This window comes from Rhinocladiella mackenziei (genome assembly GCF_000835555.1).
Source record: "Rhinocladiella mackenziei CBS 650.93 unplaced genomic scaffold supercont1.1, whole genome shotgun sequence".
Taxonomy (NCBI): domain Eukaryota; kingdom Fungi; phylum Ascomycota; class Eurotiomycetes; order Chaetothyriales; family Herpotrichiellaceae; genus Rhinocladiella; species Rhinocladiella mackenziei.
The window spans coordinates 1,297,965-1,314,040 of record NW_013550604.1 but is presented as its reverse complement, the minus strand read 5'-3'; the positions used below and the strand labels follow the sequence as shown (position 1 = coordinate 1,314,040).

The window sequence follows — 16,076 nt, the reverse complement described above, 5'->3', positions numbered from 1 at the left end:
GTTTCGTTTCGTGGCCCAGCCAATCCAATCCAATGCAGAACAGAACGACAGACATGGCAAGTACGTTCCCCCTATTTTCTCTTCACTTTGAAGCCAAAGGGGATTCTCCATTCCAAACCAATCCAAGCAGAGAGGACCGAAAATTTCAGCCCCCCAATCCAATGATGCTGACAGCCGGGGAAAGCGACAGTAACGATATAACGACAAGCGATTTGTGATACAGTGATTTGTTTGTCGCGTTAAGGTGATTCGGTCAAGACAATCGGTCGTAGTTCCTTCTCGAGTGACTCTTATCGGTATCCAACACCACATTAGTTGAGCTATCCTACCTTGAATTCGTCTGTCTCCACGTTTAGATCACCGCCGATTCAAGAAATTCACCGTTCCAGCCTGAGGCATGCTCAGCAGACTATCAGCTCTTTGAAACACATCACCCTTGAAAAATTGATCACCATATGCACTGGCCGGTGTACTCGGCACCGGCGTAGGAATCGGAACCGTTGCCTGTGCTGCTGGACCTAGAGCGGCAGAGAGTGGTGTGGCAGGTAGCGGGACCGAAACGGGACTGACTCCATTGACAGAACCATTGGTCATTTGTTTGGTGGCTGTACTTGGTGTGGTGGCGGATGATGGACCTGGTACCGGCGGGACCGGTCCCAGTGGAGGCGGGAAAGGATTTTGAACGGTATGGTTGTTGAGCTGAGACGAGGTCGAATACCCCGAGAGATTACCATTGACCACGGTGCCATTAGAACCGTCATTCCCATTCACATGAACCGTCGTATGTTGACTAGCATTCGAATTAAACACACTGGGTGGTGGCATTGCAGCTGTGGCGCTGTCGGTCAAATATCTCCATGGACTGGTCTCGATCAAACGTCCCGCTTCTCGACTGGCTTTTTGCACAGGTCGTAACATCGTAATGAGTTCTTGTGACAGAAGACGAAGCGATTTGGCTTCACGCATCTCCGTGAGCAGCTCAATAAAACTCATCAAGAAATTCTTGCAGAGAAGCCACAATGAAGGATCATGTCGTCCACTCCCGGTGGCAACCGCGTGGATGTGAGGATCTTTCAGACGCATATTGACCAGTCTGGTTTGGAGTGCTTCACTGACTTCAATGCACACTTTACATCGATATACTAGAGTCGACCATAATTCATGGACGGGTTTGGGTTGTCGATTTTCGTCGGCCGCTTCGAGACATCGTAGAAATTGTGCTCTGGCGATTGGTATTGTATGCAAAGCTGCATCGTAGGCCCGGGTCAAAGCAAGGAATATCTGTTCGAACACGGCTTCCTCTTGCGCGTCGGTGAGACCAGTCGAAGGATTTACGCGGCCCACATAAGGAGCCGGTGCTGGAAGGTTGAATCCTTCGCCCGAACGAGGAGTACTGGCGACAGATGAGGATGTCAGACCGTCCGTCATGGGTGCGGTGCGTGAATCTGATCTGGACCTCGTGCTCGTAGAGGTGGAAGTAGAGGTCGGCGTGCCCCTATTGGACCATGTGGATGAGGTGCCGGTCGATATGGTCCCATTGATTGTGGTGCCGATCAGGTGGATGGGAGTCGGGAGAGAAGCTGGATTGGAATCTTGTGCAGCATTCGGCTGATGTCCCGGAATATTTTCGGCCACTGGATGTTGAATGGCCGTGTCACTGCGCAGTCTCCCCCCTTGTCTCGAAGGTCCTCTTCCGTCGGGGGGAGGTGTAGCAGCTCGAACCGGTGGTGAAGGCGTACTGAACTCTTCAGGGATTGTCTGGATGGGATGAGTATCTCCACTGGACAACTGCCTTCGATGTCCGAGACCTGGAGTAACCTTGGCTTCGGCTCCAAAGCTTCGAATCGCATTTCGGACTTCCATCATACTTCCATAGAGAAGAAGCATCAAGGTGCGAACATATCGAGCATCCGTCCCGGCCACAATTTTCTTCACATTATCCCGCAATTGTGCCGTCACATGCGTGTACGCCATGATACAAGTCGCACAATCCCGTCGAACTGTGGCTTCGATCTTTTCGAGCGCATCTTCATCCTCCGTGTCAGCCAGATCGGCTTGTTCCAATGCCTCGTTGAGACGATCAACGTGAGTTGACGCGTTGAAGAAAGTAAACTCGAGGGTACTTCTTCGAATGTCTTTTCCCCTGATGGCGGCAATGATGCCCGAGATGCGTGGGTGGATTTGATAGAGCGCATAGAGAATGCCTTTGGCACCGTCGATGACGGGACTGTTCCATTCGTTTTCGACCTTGTGTTCCGGAAGGCTCGACAATCGTTTCACAAAGGCCAGCCGGTTTCTTCGGACATCTCTTGGACTGCTGGGACTTGACGAACTCGTTGCACCGGGTGAGGATAAGACCCCATTCCGTTTCAGCACCGAGCCATGACTGAATCCTCGGAGATGACTGTTCCTGTTCACTTTGAGTTCATCGATGCTATCCAGTTCCGGCTTTTCCTTTCGCAGCATCCCCATTCGTTTCTGCCGAGCGGCCGCAGATGCTTGCAGCACGCTCTCACTGTTGCTTCGATTCCGTTCATTATTATTCGGGCCCATCAATGGTGCCATTCCCGGCCGTCGAAGAGCGATATTCTGAGTTCCAGAAGTCATTCGATAATGTGAACGAGTGGGTATGGGAGGTGGGTTGGCGTGAGTGGGGGATGATTTGTTTCCTTCGGATGCCGGTTCCACATTGCCAGTGCTCGGGATGACGGGAAACCTACTACTCAGCACTCGTTTCAAAGGCTTTGGTGTGTTCATCGGGCTTTCTTCCCATTCGAGAGATGCCTCAACATCGAGGGCCGTGACCACCGGGTGCTGGTCCCTCAAATATCGTTTGATCTCCAGTGTGATGGCAGTCTCTCTTTCGTGATCGGTCATTTCCGAGAAGGACACTTCGGATTCTTTTGCTTCGACAATCTTTTTCAGTTTAAACCGTAACGGGTTTTCGGCAATCTTCAATATTTGCAATTTGGTCATCTCACAAAGTTCGGTCGGTAAGTCTTCCACTCGGTTGTGCACAATGGAGAACACGCGTAAAGATTTGAGGTTCCGGATGTCGCCTGATATCTTTCGAACCTTGTTGCGACTGATATCCAAAATCTCCAGCTGGTTCAACTTGTATACTCCTCGAGGAATCTCGCGGAAGACATTGGAACGTATATTCAGGTACCGGAGATGGGAACATTCCGAAAATCGCAGGGGAATGTGCCAGATTTGATTGTGAGATAAGGACAGCCTCTCCACTTCCGCTTTGATCAGATCGACCACACTTTCGGGCAGTCTCGCAATATTGGAATGCCCCAGGTCGAGGGTGAGCTTGGGCCTGACCGCATCGGAGACGGCTTCGCTACCGGCAAGAGCATGTTCGGTATCCTGCCTCGCATCGGCGACTTTCTTCCTGAACAATTCGGTGGTATCTTCGAGAGACAGCAGAGTCAACTCCCGAGTGGTGTTGGGTCCGGCCGGCTTTTCTTCCACCTGAAGAGGAGCGTCATCCCTGCCTTGGGAGCCTTCTCCCCGTTCACCGTTCAGTCGAGCATTCTCACTGGAGGCGCGGGTTCTCTCGGCATCTTCATGACGACCGGGTCGTCCTGACCGCGTGGCATCCTCAGGAAGGAGAGCGATTCGAGTATTGGCCAGCTGGGGCAGATCAGGTTCCATGATCTTGGAGAGACTTGTATCTCTGAACCCCACCGCAGAGACGGTGTCAATGGCCAGCATCGAAAGAGAGATCTACGCGGTGGAGTGGTCGGCACATCCACCGCATACACGAGGAGAACAATTCAAAGCCCGAAGAGGCGATATTATTCTTCATCAATTATTGATGCCTCCGTTCATGTCAGGCCATGGCAACGGGGTTGGGCTCGTGATATGGAACTCGGTCGCTTCACAGTTGCTTCGGCCAGGGTTGAGGTGGGCTCGTGCAGGATAAAAAAAGTGTTGAGGGGGATTGATCGTGGTCCCGGTAAGGGTCGAGGATCGAAGACAAAGGATTTAAGGGAGGGGTTCGCGAGTCGATGGAGAGGGCGGCAAAGGACGTCGAGATGGTGAACTTTTACTTTTATTTTTTTTCTTTTTGGGTGGCAGAACTGATATCGAAGCGCACTGTACGGAGAGCGCTGGTGCTGTAGCAGTTGGATCCACGCGCCAGGAACAAGCAGGGGATAACGGAACTGGCCGCAGGGGACACCCCCTTAAACTCCATTCGGCGGCTTAGCGTCCTTCAGATTCACACAAAACCAATGGCCACGAAGTGAACCATCTCACGTGATCTGTTCCTGGTCCTGGCCTTTTGCATGTCAGGCCCAAATTTTTCTATTTATCCACTCCATCTTCCATCGACCTATTCTCGACCCCATAGCCATAGAGCCCACCGTCCAATATCCATTGCTCGTTATCCTCATTGTCGTCTTGCACCCGGCGCCACATGCTCCCTCCTGCGAAACCGTCACCCCGCTCAGGGCCTTTGCCCTTCCCATCACCATCTGGAGCCTTCCACACAGGTCGTATGAGCTTTCCACTGGCGAGGAGAGGATTGTTGCTGAATGCGCCCTTCCCGCCGACACGTAGATGCTGACTGTCACCGTCATCTTCCTCAGCGCCCACGTCGTCAGACTCCTCTTTGTCTCCCAGTACTGGTGCTTTCTCGCGCTCGAAGGTCTTGACCAATTTACCGTTTTTGATGCTCATGCTCATGACTGTTTTCTTCTTCTCCCATTCTGGTCGATTCGCCTCCTCCAATTCTCGTAGGTACTTTTGTTGTTTTTTCAGCGCGGCCGCACGCTGAACAGGACTCATCCATTGCGTCGTCCCCGGCGTCAGACCAACATCATAGTCGGCAGCCTCATCATGTACTCGAGTCCGCTGAGCATTCTCCCGTTGGAACGCCAGCAGCTTATCTCGATGCGCCCGTGCTCGTGCTGCAGCGGAGGATGCTTCGTCCCCCGACGCACTGTCAGGTGTTGAGCTCCCCAATATGGGGGTGCCTCTCCCTGACTGCGACTGGCCAGCATTATGAACGGCCATTTTCTCAATCCCACGCTCTTCTTTCAGTACCTTGATCATCCTGTTGACCTGATCCTTGGTCAGGATTGGGGCATCACAAAATGAACACGGTTGAAGTCCTTCCAGGGCGCAGATAATTTTCCCACAATTCAGACAGTTCGGTGCCGTGGTGAAAAGGGGATGTATCGAAGCATTGCAAGGGCATTTTCTTCTCTGAGTGGACAGAGATGGATTGGTAGATAGCTCTAGTGCCGCGATTGCAGCGGTCAAATCGGCCACACTCGAGGTGGTTGTCGTAGCAGATCCTCGGTTTGGTGTGGACGCTCCGGACGGCGGTTGGGAATGGGTGGTGTGCGATGGCTTTTTGGACTGCTTAGACCGGACATTGGCAAACCCAAAGTCGGATATTAAGTTTCCTGAGGCTGATGGAGGGAGCTTTTGTGGACTTTTTGCGGGAGAAGCATCCCGCGCAGCGGCCGAAGAACCAAAAGTGAGACCTGTCGTGGTTTGGGACACGTCCAGGGTATCGGGAGATTTTGATGCGGTGGGAACATTGTACTCTCGAGAACCCGGCCTCCTTCGGACTCGGCCGTCGTCATCGATGTCATAATGTTTGTTATATCCCCCGCTCACATCGCCATAACCTTCAGGGCGACGTGCTGGACCCGGAGTATGGAGGGAAGGTGTCGCGCTTTTCGGTGTTTTCTTGGGGACGCCGTTCTCCTCGTTTGCCATTGTTGAAGCGCCTTGAACCGGACCGTGGGAGGCTTGTCTCCGCGAGCCGCCACCTCGTCTGGCGTTAAAGGATGAAATGAATTCCAAGGCCGGTGGAGAATCTCCAAGCAGATTTTTCAGATGATCAGCACCGGCATCTTTCGAAAGGGTTGAGGTGTATGTGATGATGTCCTTCAACGATTCGTCGTCGATGGCAAGCAAACGACGAAGCCGAGGTAGCGCCCATGATTGCAGATCGCCACTCATCCTTGAACGAAACTGGCTCCTTTCAGGGTTGGTCGTAGTGTTTGAGAGGAGCAGGTCTAAAGAAAGGAGATACTGTTTTAAACAATGATGAACATCGAATATCGGAAATGGGTATTCGTGGTCGGGGTGCGCACACGGACATACGAAAAATCTCTGCACCCAACCAGCCGCGAGTTTTCAAAGGTCTCCTATTTCCACGTTGACCTTTTTCAATTATAGGTTATATATACACTACCTCCAATTCTCTCTCATAAAACACTCCCAGCTCATTATTTGCAATTCGATGAAAGATCATTGCTACTTTCCCTCGATGATATGGATATTACCAGCAGAATGCACATGCTCAATCATACGGATTTTTTTTTTGAAGTCATGGCGGTACCATTCCTCCACTATGCAGAGTTGTGGGCGACCAAGGCAATAAGAGCAGCTCCAAGACCGCTGCCATCCTTTGCCAGGCCAATTCTTATCCGTTTTTCATCTTCGCCAATCCCCTCGATCTCTCGGAAGGCTTCGCGGATGTACTCTTCAAAGCCAGGATAATACTCCACCAGACTGCCATCAACGCCTACGTCAACAATTTCTTCTTCTTGTAGAGTGTTGGTGGAAATGATCACTCCCGCAAGTGCAACGGCACTGAGCCGTGCTGCTCGTTTTCCAATAGCATGTACGAGCATCTTGACGGCCACGCAGTCCTCGGTGGACGCGGCCTCTACTCCGAGCTCTTTCTCCAGCGTCTGTTTGGTGATTCGTAAATGGTCAGATTGATCTTCTTCAACGATGGAGAGGAACGAGGTATCGATGCCCCATTGCTTGTAAATGGGGCTACTGTCCGCCACCGTGGTGGTGCTCCGAATGTCATTGTCGTGTGACGTGGTGTCTTTGAAAAGCGCCACTCCCGCATCAGGATGCCGGTGTAGACTCAGCATGGCCCGTCGGAGAATCTCTCCGAGAAACATTCCAGACACCCGCTTCTCAAACATTTGGATGCCGGGGTTCACGGACTCTCGATCCAGATCGATGTCATATGGCGTGTTGGGGAGCACTTTTAAGGCATTATCGAAACTGCCCCATTCGGTATTGATGATCATCAGCCCCGTGGACCGGTCATAATTGGTGGCGCCGCCTTCCGCCTCGTCGATGGCCTCCATCTTCTTCACCTTGTCCAGTTTCTCGACATACGCTCCGTTGGTACCGGTACCGAAGATGGCGCCGATCAACGTTTTCGTTTTGCCGGGAGACGTGTATGATCTCGCCATCAAGGTGCCGACGGTGTCATTGACGAGGGCCGCCACTTTGACCGGGAGCTTCAATGCATCGATTTCTTTTTGTAGCAGTTCGCAAACATCTTTTCCGAGAGCCTCGTCTATGTCATAGCCCTTGGTCCATCGCATCAGCTTTCCCTTGTTAATGCCAATTTGATTGACGGGGAAGCTAAATGTGAAGCCCAGATCAAAGAAATCTTGCTCCACCGGATTTGTCCGGTGTTTTTCAAAGTGGTCGTTATGATGCTCTTGGAGGAAAGCCTCTATTTGTTGGGCGAGGAATGAAAAGAGCTCGTGGGCCGTTTTGGCTTCCATCAGGGATCGCGGCACGGCGACTTTGGACTGCTGTAACGAGAAGGACTGATTTCCGTGCAGGGTAATGGAGCATACGCGGAAGTTGGTCCCCCCCAGGTCAACGGCCAGATACACACCCTGGTGCTGTTAGTTGAATCGCAACACGGCCTTTATCCCTACCTTTTCCGTGCCATTGGGAACTGAGGTGACATATGTGGGGATCTGGCTCAACGACGTCCCTTGTTTCTCCAGGCCTTCATCCATCTCCCGGATGAACTCTTTGACACCCTTGTTCAAATCCTCCGTGGTATACTCAAACTGCGCCACCATGCGTTTTGCCTCTGCCTCGAGAGCCATGTTGGCCAGCACGTGGGTCACGGGAAGGTCGGCTGAGAAAAGGGATTTCGGTTTGCACTGGGTACCAGGTTCCAACAGATCAAAATATGCCTCTTGTCTATATACGCTGTCTCCGAAAGGACTCAAGGGATGTTGCGGAGGGTGCGGCCGGATGTCTTGTGATCCGAAAAGCTGAGCAAGCAGGACTAGGAGGAGGATCAGGCCAGAGGCAAGGTAGAGGACAGGAACGCGTGATTTGGGCAACAGTTTGGCTCGGGTTCTGTATTGTTCAGTCCCAGGAATCCAACTAAGAGTGCCTTGCCATGAGTGAGGAGAGAGTTCGGACAGGTCTCGATGAGAAGCCAGCTTTGTTTCCGGTGGCACAAAAGGCCAATGGACCGTGAGGGGCAGCTTTTCAAACAAAAATATCCAAACTCAGAAAAGAGGGGACCGAGTGTCAGTGGGTAGAACTGAGAAGTTAGTGTCGCCTACGCAAGTTTGTGTTCGTAGATGCGCATGGGGGAGGAAGGGATGATGATGTCGTATTGTGGGAGCTCTGGGCGAAAAGGCCCAAGCATCAAACCGTAACATCACAGACACCGGTTCACTCCGTTCCAAAATAACCGACCTCGATAAAAATTAGATTCGTTTCGGTAATATTAACTCTATCTCATTCTTTCATTTGCTATACCTTCTCTGGCATTGTGGGAATATGCTGAACTTCGGGAACTTTTTCATGTTCGTTAATTACTGCCCGCCCGCTGTTGCTTCAAATCCATCACCGTGTTCTCCCAGATGCATTTTCACCTTTTTCCTACCTCACAACCTTGACGAGGATGGTTCTCAAAGCTGACCATGATGTGTTCCAGCACTGTCACAACGCTTTTCCCAATATTTGTGGGTGGAGCAAACCCTAAAACACCCGTCAATACCAGTCAACCCTCATTCAAAAGAGCATCTCATCGGCGTCATCGTGAGCCGCATCCCTTTCCATCATCTCATAGTCGTCCAGCGTCTTTCTTCGTTTGACTTCCATGATTCGTCCCTCCAAATTCGTTAGATCGAGCTCCGTCATCTCCGAAGAATGATGCCGACCTCCCCAGGAGAAGCGTTTCATGATGCTCCCTCGTCGCGGTAGTTTGGGATCCGAGGGGTTTGATGGCTGGCCGATGTATGAAGACGAGGAGGAGGAAGAGCGTGTCGTTGCGAAGTAGGACCTTCTCTCTGAAGTTGGCGTCCCTGGATGACTGGGTCTTTCCCGGACCGGAGAACGAGGATCCGTCGATTCGGCCAGCATCGGGTCGTCGTGGCTTGAGGAACTCATGTCACTGAGATCAAGGTCCCCTCCTCTGCTCAACAGCTTCATATCTGGATTCGTCTGATACATCGTTTTCATATCGTCGATGTCTTCCTCTCCACGAGGAGCCACGCTAGCACGCCTCTTCCACATATGCCACAACAGATGGTCGTTTCCAAGCACGTCTGTCAATGAAACGTCTGAACTGTGGTCGTTCTGGTTTCCCGACATGGGCTCCGAGCCGTCGTCAATATAATGTCCCGAGGCTGAATGGTAATATGAGTCCTGGAAGTTCGGGATCCGGTCTTGTTCGTCGGCAGAGGGGGGCTTTGTGTATTGACAATCAAACTCGTCGAGTTCCAGACACACTCCGCCAGACTGCCTGGATGGAACCAGGTGAGACTGGTCGTATATGAAGCTCTCCTCATTCTCCCCGGAATCACACTTGTCGAGCAGATGGCTTGGGTGTGCATGCTGCCTCAGCGGATGCATGCGGATGACATTCTGAGTAAGCCAGCTCGACCCACCGGTAACCTCGGGCCGCCTGATTAGGCGGCTTTCTTCTTCCAGGGACATAAGCATTGACACTTCACTCAGTGACAGGCTATTTGTGTGACTTCTGCTTTTGCCCGGTGGATCGGCTGAATTCTCATCTTCGGAAGGGATAAGAACGGTTTCTCCCGGTCTCGACCCAGCCGCCTCTGCTTCCCCGTCACAGAAGTCCATTGCTGTTGCACTGTGACCACCGTTGAAACTTTTTAATGCGACCGGGGGGATGTCCCTTGGGAGGGAATTAGCTTGTGTATCGAATGTCCGGCAGAAATCGAAAATATTTTCATCAGTGATGCCTTCATTACCTGAATTCTCCGTCGGTGAAGATTCCCTCCGGCTTCCTTCATGGTGCAGGAGCGTGCCCACTTCTGTAGCTTGATCAATTTTCAAGACTTCACCAGTGCTGGTCGTCGTCTTTGCAGACCACAGAGGCCGCAGTCGTCGAACAGGTCCGTGATTTCGGGCGCTGTTTGCAACCGTCATCCAGAGGTCCTTTTGCAGCTCCAGAGAAGCCTCTCGGGATTCAATCCTTTCGGCCCTCGAGACCGCCAGAAAAGTCGCCAAAAACTTGGAGATTCCTGGAATGAATCTCGCCTGATCTTCAAACTTCCGAGTGTAGTTCGGCACGAAAACGGCCGGCGCAATATCACCGAGTCGAAAATTTCCCCGCTCATCCAGGCATTTCACTCCTGCCGCGATCCGTGTTGAGCGAGGACACATGCTGGTGCGCAATCCTGCGTCCAACAACGCAATCAAGACATCTTCACCCAATAGTGATTTCCGCTGCGGCTGCTGAATGGGGTCTGCATCACCACCCGCAGCGGAAAGATGGGAGCCAAACTGCGGAGTGACGGCCGATTGAAACGGAACCCTGACCCGGTGGTGTGCAATGTCCATAGGTGAAAATGAACTGCCAACAGGGTTCTTGGCATCGAATGATTCCAGGCGGTTAATGTCTTGCTCCTGCTCGACCTTGAATGCCGATATTGTTCTTGCGAACCGTCCATTTGAGCGGGATGGGCCCGTGAAATGCATGTTTTGTCGGACTAACTGCAGTGCGCTTGGATAGACTCCAGGGGGACACAACAAAGAAGAGCCATTGTCTCTTCGGGACTGGAGTCAAATCAGTAGCAACCTGAGGAATTGTTGTCGCCATACGCAAAGGTGGAAATCTACGACGAATACTCTGTTGGAAAGAGTCTCACCATGTTGGGTTAGTTGAATTTGGAATGTCTCATACCCGAGCTGTGTCCACAACTAGAAGGGGCCTTTAGAATCAGCAAGCCCAACACCTCCCCCCCCCAAAAACAAGCTTACCTCAGCGTCTTGGAGGTGGTCCGCAATGGTTCGGTGAGCTTTTTCGCCAGTCATGTGTGTAAAGTCTAAATCGTCAGCAAAAGACAAGTGGAGAGACCAACGAAGATTTTTCGCTCGAGGGAACCATGAAAGAAATGGCTGAAGCAAGTGGCGGGATTCCAATGGAGCAGCCAGGTTTTCGTCTCGGCAGACCCGAATGGTTGTGTGGGTGTGCAGATGGAGATGAGACCGCCGGTGTGTGAATAAGCTCTCCCCCAGCTCGATTTCAGCCTCTGCCATCCTGAAGCTTCGAAGAAGTGGTGTGGTGGAGAGAAGAGATGATTAAAGGCGGCGACAACGCCAAGCCCGGATCGGAAATTGTTTTTCTGGGTGTACGCTTCCGATATCAGGGCTGTAACTTTATAGGAACAGAGAATAGAACCGCTGATTCGCCTGCGGAGATCCTATTGAGAAAATATTTCCCGCCTGCCACAGTGTTACTATAATGATCCCGCGACCGTGAACCTTCAAGGACTTGAATTCAGTACCCATCCGCCGCAATGGCTCACAGCCCATTGTTCTCCCTTGTCCCAGCACGAGCCCTCCTCCGGATACGACGTGTTCTTCCGATTGCCAGAAACATACCTTCACGCCTCTTCCACTCAACTCCCGCTCGTCCCACCGACGGAGTCTACAAAGCCCTCACCGAAATGCGTGTTCGGACTCCCTGGATTCAAGCTTTGCAAGAAAGAAAAGAGGCGGAGAATAACCTTGCAGCTCAAGCGGCGGAATTCCCCAAGCCAGACTTGACGCCGAGGAAGATGTTGGACAGCTATGTTAGCCTTGTTCTGCCTTTATCTGTCAGTGGTCCCAGAGACAATATCGTTTCCCATTGTTACCGACATTGATTTTTGGTTTTGGGGTGTAGCAAGACCCATGGCTGCTTGATACCTATGCCAACTACACGGGACAAATTCGGACCGGCACCTTGTTGATGGACTTGGATGCCTTGGCTGGTGTGGTAGCATATAAGCATACGGGTGAGGGGGTGAGCACGGTGACCGCTGCCGTCGACAGAATCACCATCAAAAATCCGATCCGGGAAATATGTGATCTGGAGCTGAGTGGACAAGTCACATTTGCTACTGGAAGGAGCAGCATGGAAATTACTCTTCAGATTGCTAAAGCTCCGGCGGCAGGTCAGCAAGTTGCGCCGGAGGACATCTTCGTAACTTGTGCTTTCACCATGGTGGCTTTGGATCCGCAGACAAAGAAACCCGTCAACATTGCCCCTCTAGTGGTCAGCACGCCGGCCGAGAAGGCCCTTTTCGCCAAGGGGGAGGAAAACTACAAGAACAAAAAAGCCCTGAAGTCGTTGCATATTCTGAGCAAGGCCCCCGACGCAGAGGAGTCGGCCTTGATTCACAAGATGTGGACCGAGTCACTGGGCTATGCGGACTCCAAAAATCCAAAGCCTCAGCCGGCGAACGTTCTAAATATGTCCAAGACGACCATCCACAGTACTCAAATAATGCAGCCTCAATGGCGGAATCGTCATAATTTCATGATCTTTGGCGGATTTTTGCTCAAACAAACCTTCGAACTGGCCTTTACCTGCGCCGCGGCCTTCTCCCGCACCCGGCCACGATTCGTGAACCTCGATCCAAGCACATTTGAGGAACCGGTGCCTGTCGGATCGGTCTTGTACGTCGCAGCCGCTGTGTCATACACCGAGCCCGATCCAAGCGGTGGAACACGGATTCAGGTCATGGTTCGGACGCACGTGCGACCAGTCGAGCATCATGACCAAGAAAGAAAATCAACGGGGACCTTCTATTACACATTCCTTTCCCCAGCCAATATCAGCGTTCTGCCTCAGAGCTACAGTGACTTCATGATGTGGGTTGCCGGAAAGAGGAGGGCTCAGAGATTGGCGGCGATGTTGGAGGCCGACCCCCACCCTGTGCTTGCGAATCTGCATGGTGAGACTTTGACAGAGTGAAGTTATCGAGTTTGACCAGATCTCCACGCCACGTCCTCATGTCTGTTTTTGCAACGAACCGACACCTTCGAATCATCGACGATCGCCGGCCCCGGGCCAGGGAACAACCAGGTTTTCTCGCTCAAGGAGTCTCATTGCATTGATAAGCCAGCTCCATCACCATCTCCATCTGATTCCGTATGTTCCATTCGCCTTCAGATTTCAGTCTTGTTCCTCGGCTTGACTCGATTTGCCTCGATGATCAATTTCAAAGCCTTCCTCACTTCAATTTCCATGGACTAGTCGATCTTCAGGTTTCCAAATCCAAGTGTCTACATCTCGGCCCGCTCGTTGGGTTAGATGGACCGAGCTCCTCCCCCCTCTCCCCTCTCCCTTTTCCTTCTTCTTCGCTGGCAGTGCCGTGCTCTGGGATCGTACGTCGACGTGACCTACACCATTGGGACACGTCCATTGCCAGCATGATCGGGATGCCCTTGCTAAATACTCATGGCGAGCACACGAAAGACCCAAGATTCATGCGTTCCAAACCCCAAGGAATTTCTTACTCGAAAATCTGCTTCAGTCCATCGAAGATTGTCGGCTTGGAGGATTTCCAAGTGCTTCCAACCACAATTTGGATTGTTGGTTGGCGCTCATGGATCTGATATGAGCTTGGCACAACCGATGCAGTTGCCGCTGCAGCATTGGGTTTCTTGTGAAGAACTCAGATTCATCCTTCAATCGTCATGTCGTCGACTCCGTCTTCGTCTCTGTTGGTCCGGATCGCGACTGTCTCGTTTCCTCCGCCTCCTCTCCTCATCCGTCTCGGGAAATCCATTCGGATTCAACCTGCTGCTCCTTCTGGAATCTTGGGGCGGAGGAATTGCGCCGGCCGCAGCATAGTCCGGTGGCAGAGGAGCCATTCCATCTTGTCTCCTGGACCGCCTCTTCTCCCGGGGCGCCGATGGCGGTCTTAAATTGCGAACATAGTCGTACACTCTTGAGCTTTGCCTTAGAAGGACCAATTCCGTCTCTGACAGACGAGCTTCGGGGATCTTGTCCTGCCCGCCTCTCGACCTCGTGCTGTGGTTCGTCCACACGACGAGCAGACCGTCCGGACCGCCTCCTTGACCAGGCGGAACAATTTCCGTATTGAATGTCCAATCCCTTAATGCAGGAGGGTCATACACGCCTCGATCCTGGCTTCCGGGTCCTTGTAGTCCAAGACGACTCCGGACGCTCGCGTGGATGTATTCATTGGTGTTTTTCAGCCTCTTGTTCATCGGCCGCCCGGTATGTGGATCGGTTCTGTAGTAATTCCCCGGCGTCCGGTTCTTGGAACCAGTCAGACTGTAGATGCCCTTGAGGGAATTGTACAACTCGCCAAAACTCCACCATCGGGTTTTCTGGCCGGTGGTCTTGTAATAAGCGCGATTTTCTTCCCAGAGGCCGATGAGGAAATTGGGCCGAAAGTCCAGAAACGGTTCGAGCTTGGAGATCATCCAAGCCAGGGTGATGTTGGCGAGATCCTGATCCTCATATCCACCCCCCACGTTGCTGTGCACGCCAGGAAACCAGACCTGCACAAGATTGGTGCGATCGTTATCACGCTTCTCCCAGAGGGCGGGGGAGAAAGGCGCTCGACGCTCGTCAAGAGCCAGAGCCTGGAACGCGTTCTCAATACATGGGTGCAGCCGAGTGTCGTAGAATTCGTAGTCGTGCATGCCCGGAGGCTGTAGACGCAGATTCTCGAGCCAGGCCACCCGTGGGATTCCCAGGCTGCCGACTGTGTCCCAGCAACATATCGCCTTAATAGGTATATGGAGAGTGGTGAGACCGCGTCTCGCTAGCTCGTCCACGTATCGCTGGTCGAAAGGTCCTTTTTCCGGGAATGGCACGTTCGGAAACTTCGATACATATCGATCGTCGAAGCGATGTTCCCAATCTTCGAAAATCTCATTGAAATAGGGAAGCCCCAGTCTCGTCAGCAGACCCAAGGCCCCGATCATGCCGCCGGTACTTCGTGCGGTGAATGCGCCACGGCTGAATCCCATGAGAAAGATCTCGTCTCCGGGTTTCCAGTTGATGGCCAGGTAGGTGTATGCTTCGCGCATGTTTTCTTTCAGACCCAGTCCCGTTGCTCCTCCGACGACTCTCGCGGCGGGTCCGCCCGCCGTGCCCACTCCAGCCTGGTAGTTGACAATCTGTGGTATCCCATCTCTTGACGTGTCCTTGATCGCCCAGCCAATCCGCGACACATTGGAAGGAGGCTGTTTCTGGCCGTTCATCAGTCCGTTGTCCGAGTCGAGCCACGTTCCGTCGCACGTGACGATGAGTCTCTTGCGCGGTCCTTGTATCGGCCGCTCCAGCGTTCCGGGCATCGGTCCCATCGTCGCGCTCAGCGGAGGTGGTTCAATGCGCGACTGCGGTCTGCTTGGTGCCGCACTGAGCGGCAGAGGCGGGGGAAATACACCGGATCCGTGCATGCTGGTAGGATATCCTGGCGGCGGAGCGGGAGGCGCAAGGCCACTTGCGACCGAAGACCGTGGAACGGGAGGTCGCGACATGATGGAATGCCTTGGTCTGTGCTAGTTTCCGACAATTCTACACCGTCAGCATGACATCTGGAACAGCGGCCAGTTCGTGTTTGGTGTAGTTGTTATTGCTGTTGGGAGGCAAGGCCGCCGTCGTCCGGAAATGCGGTACTGTAACGAGCCTTCCATCGACTCGAGCTCCAAGATACAGCGACGAGCTGCAAGGAACGATGTCCACGAGGGAGGAGAAGAGGAAGGGATAACGGCGAGCTTTCATTGTAAATGGGATCTAAACAGAGAGCAGCGTATCCAGCTTCATCTTGTGACTTGTGCCCCACTGTTCATCCCAGCCTCCTTCTGGCGTGCCTCTTAGGTCTGCTCTTCTCACCAATCGCCCGTACGCCTTGCGCTGTCACTTTTTAGTGTTTGTTGTCATTCCACCACCAGTTCATGCAGATGCACACTACCAATCTTATGGCATTCCCGGTGTCGCCCGACTAAATCTCCTGCCCTGTCGACCTGTTTTGCCATTGGCG

At 52.6% G+C, this 16,076-nt stretch overlaps 6 protein-coding genes across 6 annotated transcripts; 1 reads left to right on the top strand and 5 right to left on the bottom strand.

Moving 5' to 3' along the window:
- Positions 1-357: 357 nt before the first annotated feature.
- On the bottom strand, positions 358-3,720 carry Z518_00463 (uncharacterized protein; the record flags this gene model as incomplete). The annotated part of the gene is made up of 1 exon (XM_013421066.1): positions 358-3,720. One exon carries the CDS (start codon positions 3,718-3,720, stop codon positions 358-360), a length of 3,363 nt encoding a protein of 1,120 aa, XP_013276520.1.
- A 594-nt stretch (positions 3,721-4,314) lies between these two features.
- Positions 4,315-5,985, bottom strand: Z518_00462 (uncharacterized protein; the record flags this gene model as incomplete). The annotated part of the gene is made up of 1 exon (XM_013421065.1): positions 4,315-5,985. One exon carries the CDS (start codon positions 5,983-5,985, stop codon positions 4,315-4,317), a length of 1,671 nt encoding a protein of 556 aa, XP_013276519.1.
- Positions 5,986-6,377: 392 nt separating this feature from the next.
- Positions 6,378-7,901, bottom strand: Z518_00461 (uncharacterized protein; the record flags this gene model as incomplete). The annotated part of the gene is made up of 2 exons (XM_013421064.1): positions 6,378-7,682; positions 7,725-7,901. 2 exons carry the CDS (start codon positions 7,899-7,901, stop codon positions 6,378-6,380), a joined length of 1,482 nt encoding a protein of 493 aa, XP_013276518.1.
- A 925-nt stretch (positions 7,902-8,826) lies between these two features.
- Z518_00460 (uncharacterized protein) lies at positions 8,827-11,100 on the bottom strand (the record flags this gene model as incomplete). The annotated part of the gene is made up of 3 exons (XM_013421063.1): positions 8,827-10,842; positions 10,888-10,986; positions 11,047-11,100. 3 exons carry the CDS (start codon positions 11,098-11,100, stop codon positions 8,827-8,829), a joined length of 2,169 nt encoding a protein of 722 aa, XP_013276517.1.
- Positions 11,101-11,585: 485 nt separating this feature from the next.
- On the top strand, positions 11,586-13,027 carry Z518_00459 (uncharacterized protein; the record flags this gene model as incomplete). Its single annotated transcript, XM_013421062.1, has 2 exons — positions 11,586-11,885; positions 11,954-13,027. The coding sequence occupies 2 exons, from the start codon at positions 11,586-11,588 to the stop codon at positions 13,025-13,027; spliced, it is 1,374 nt and encodes a 457-aa protein (XP_013276516.1).
- A 716-nt stretch (positions 13,028-13,743) lies between these two features.
- Z518_00458 (uncharacterized protein) lies at positions 13,744-15,573 on the bottom strand (the record flags this gene model as incomplete). Its single annotated transcript, XM_013421061.1, has 1 exon — positions 13,744-15,573. The coding sequence occupies one exon, from the start codon at positions 15,571-15,573 to the stop codon at positions 13,744-13,746; it is 1,830 nt and encodes a 609-aa protein (XP_013276515.1).
- Between the last annotated feature and the right edge of the window lie 503 nt (positions 15,574-16,076).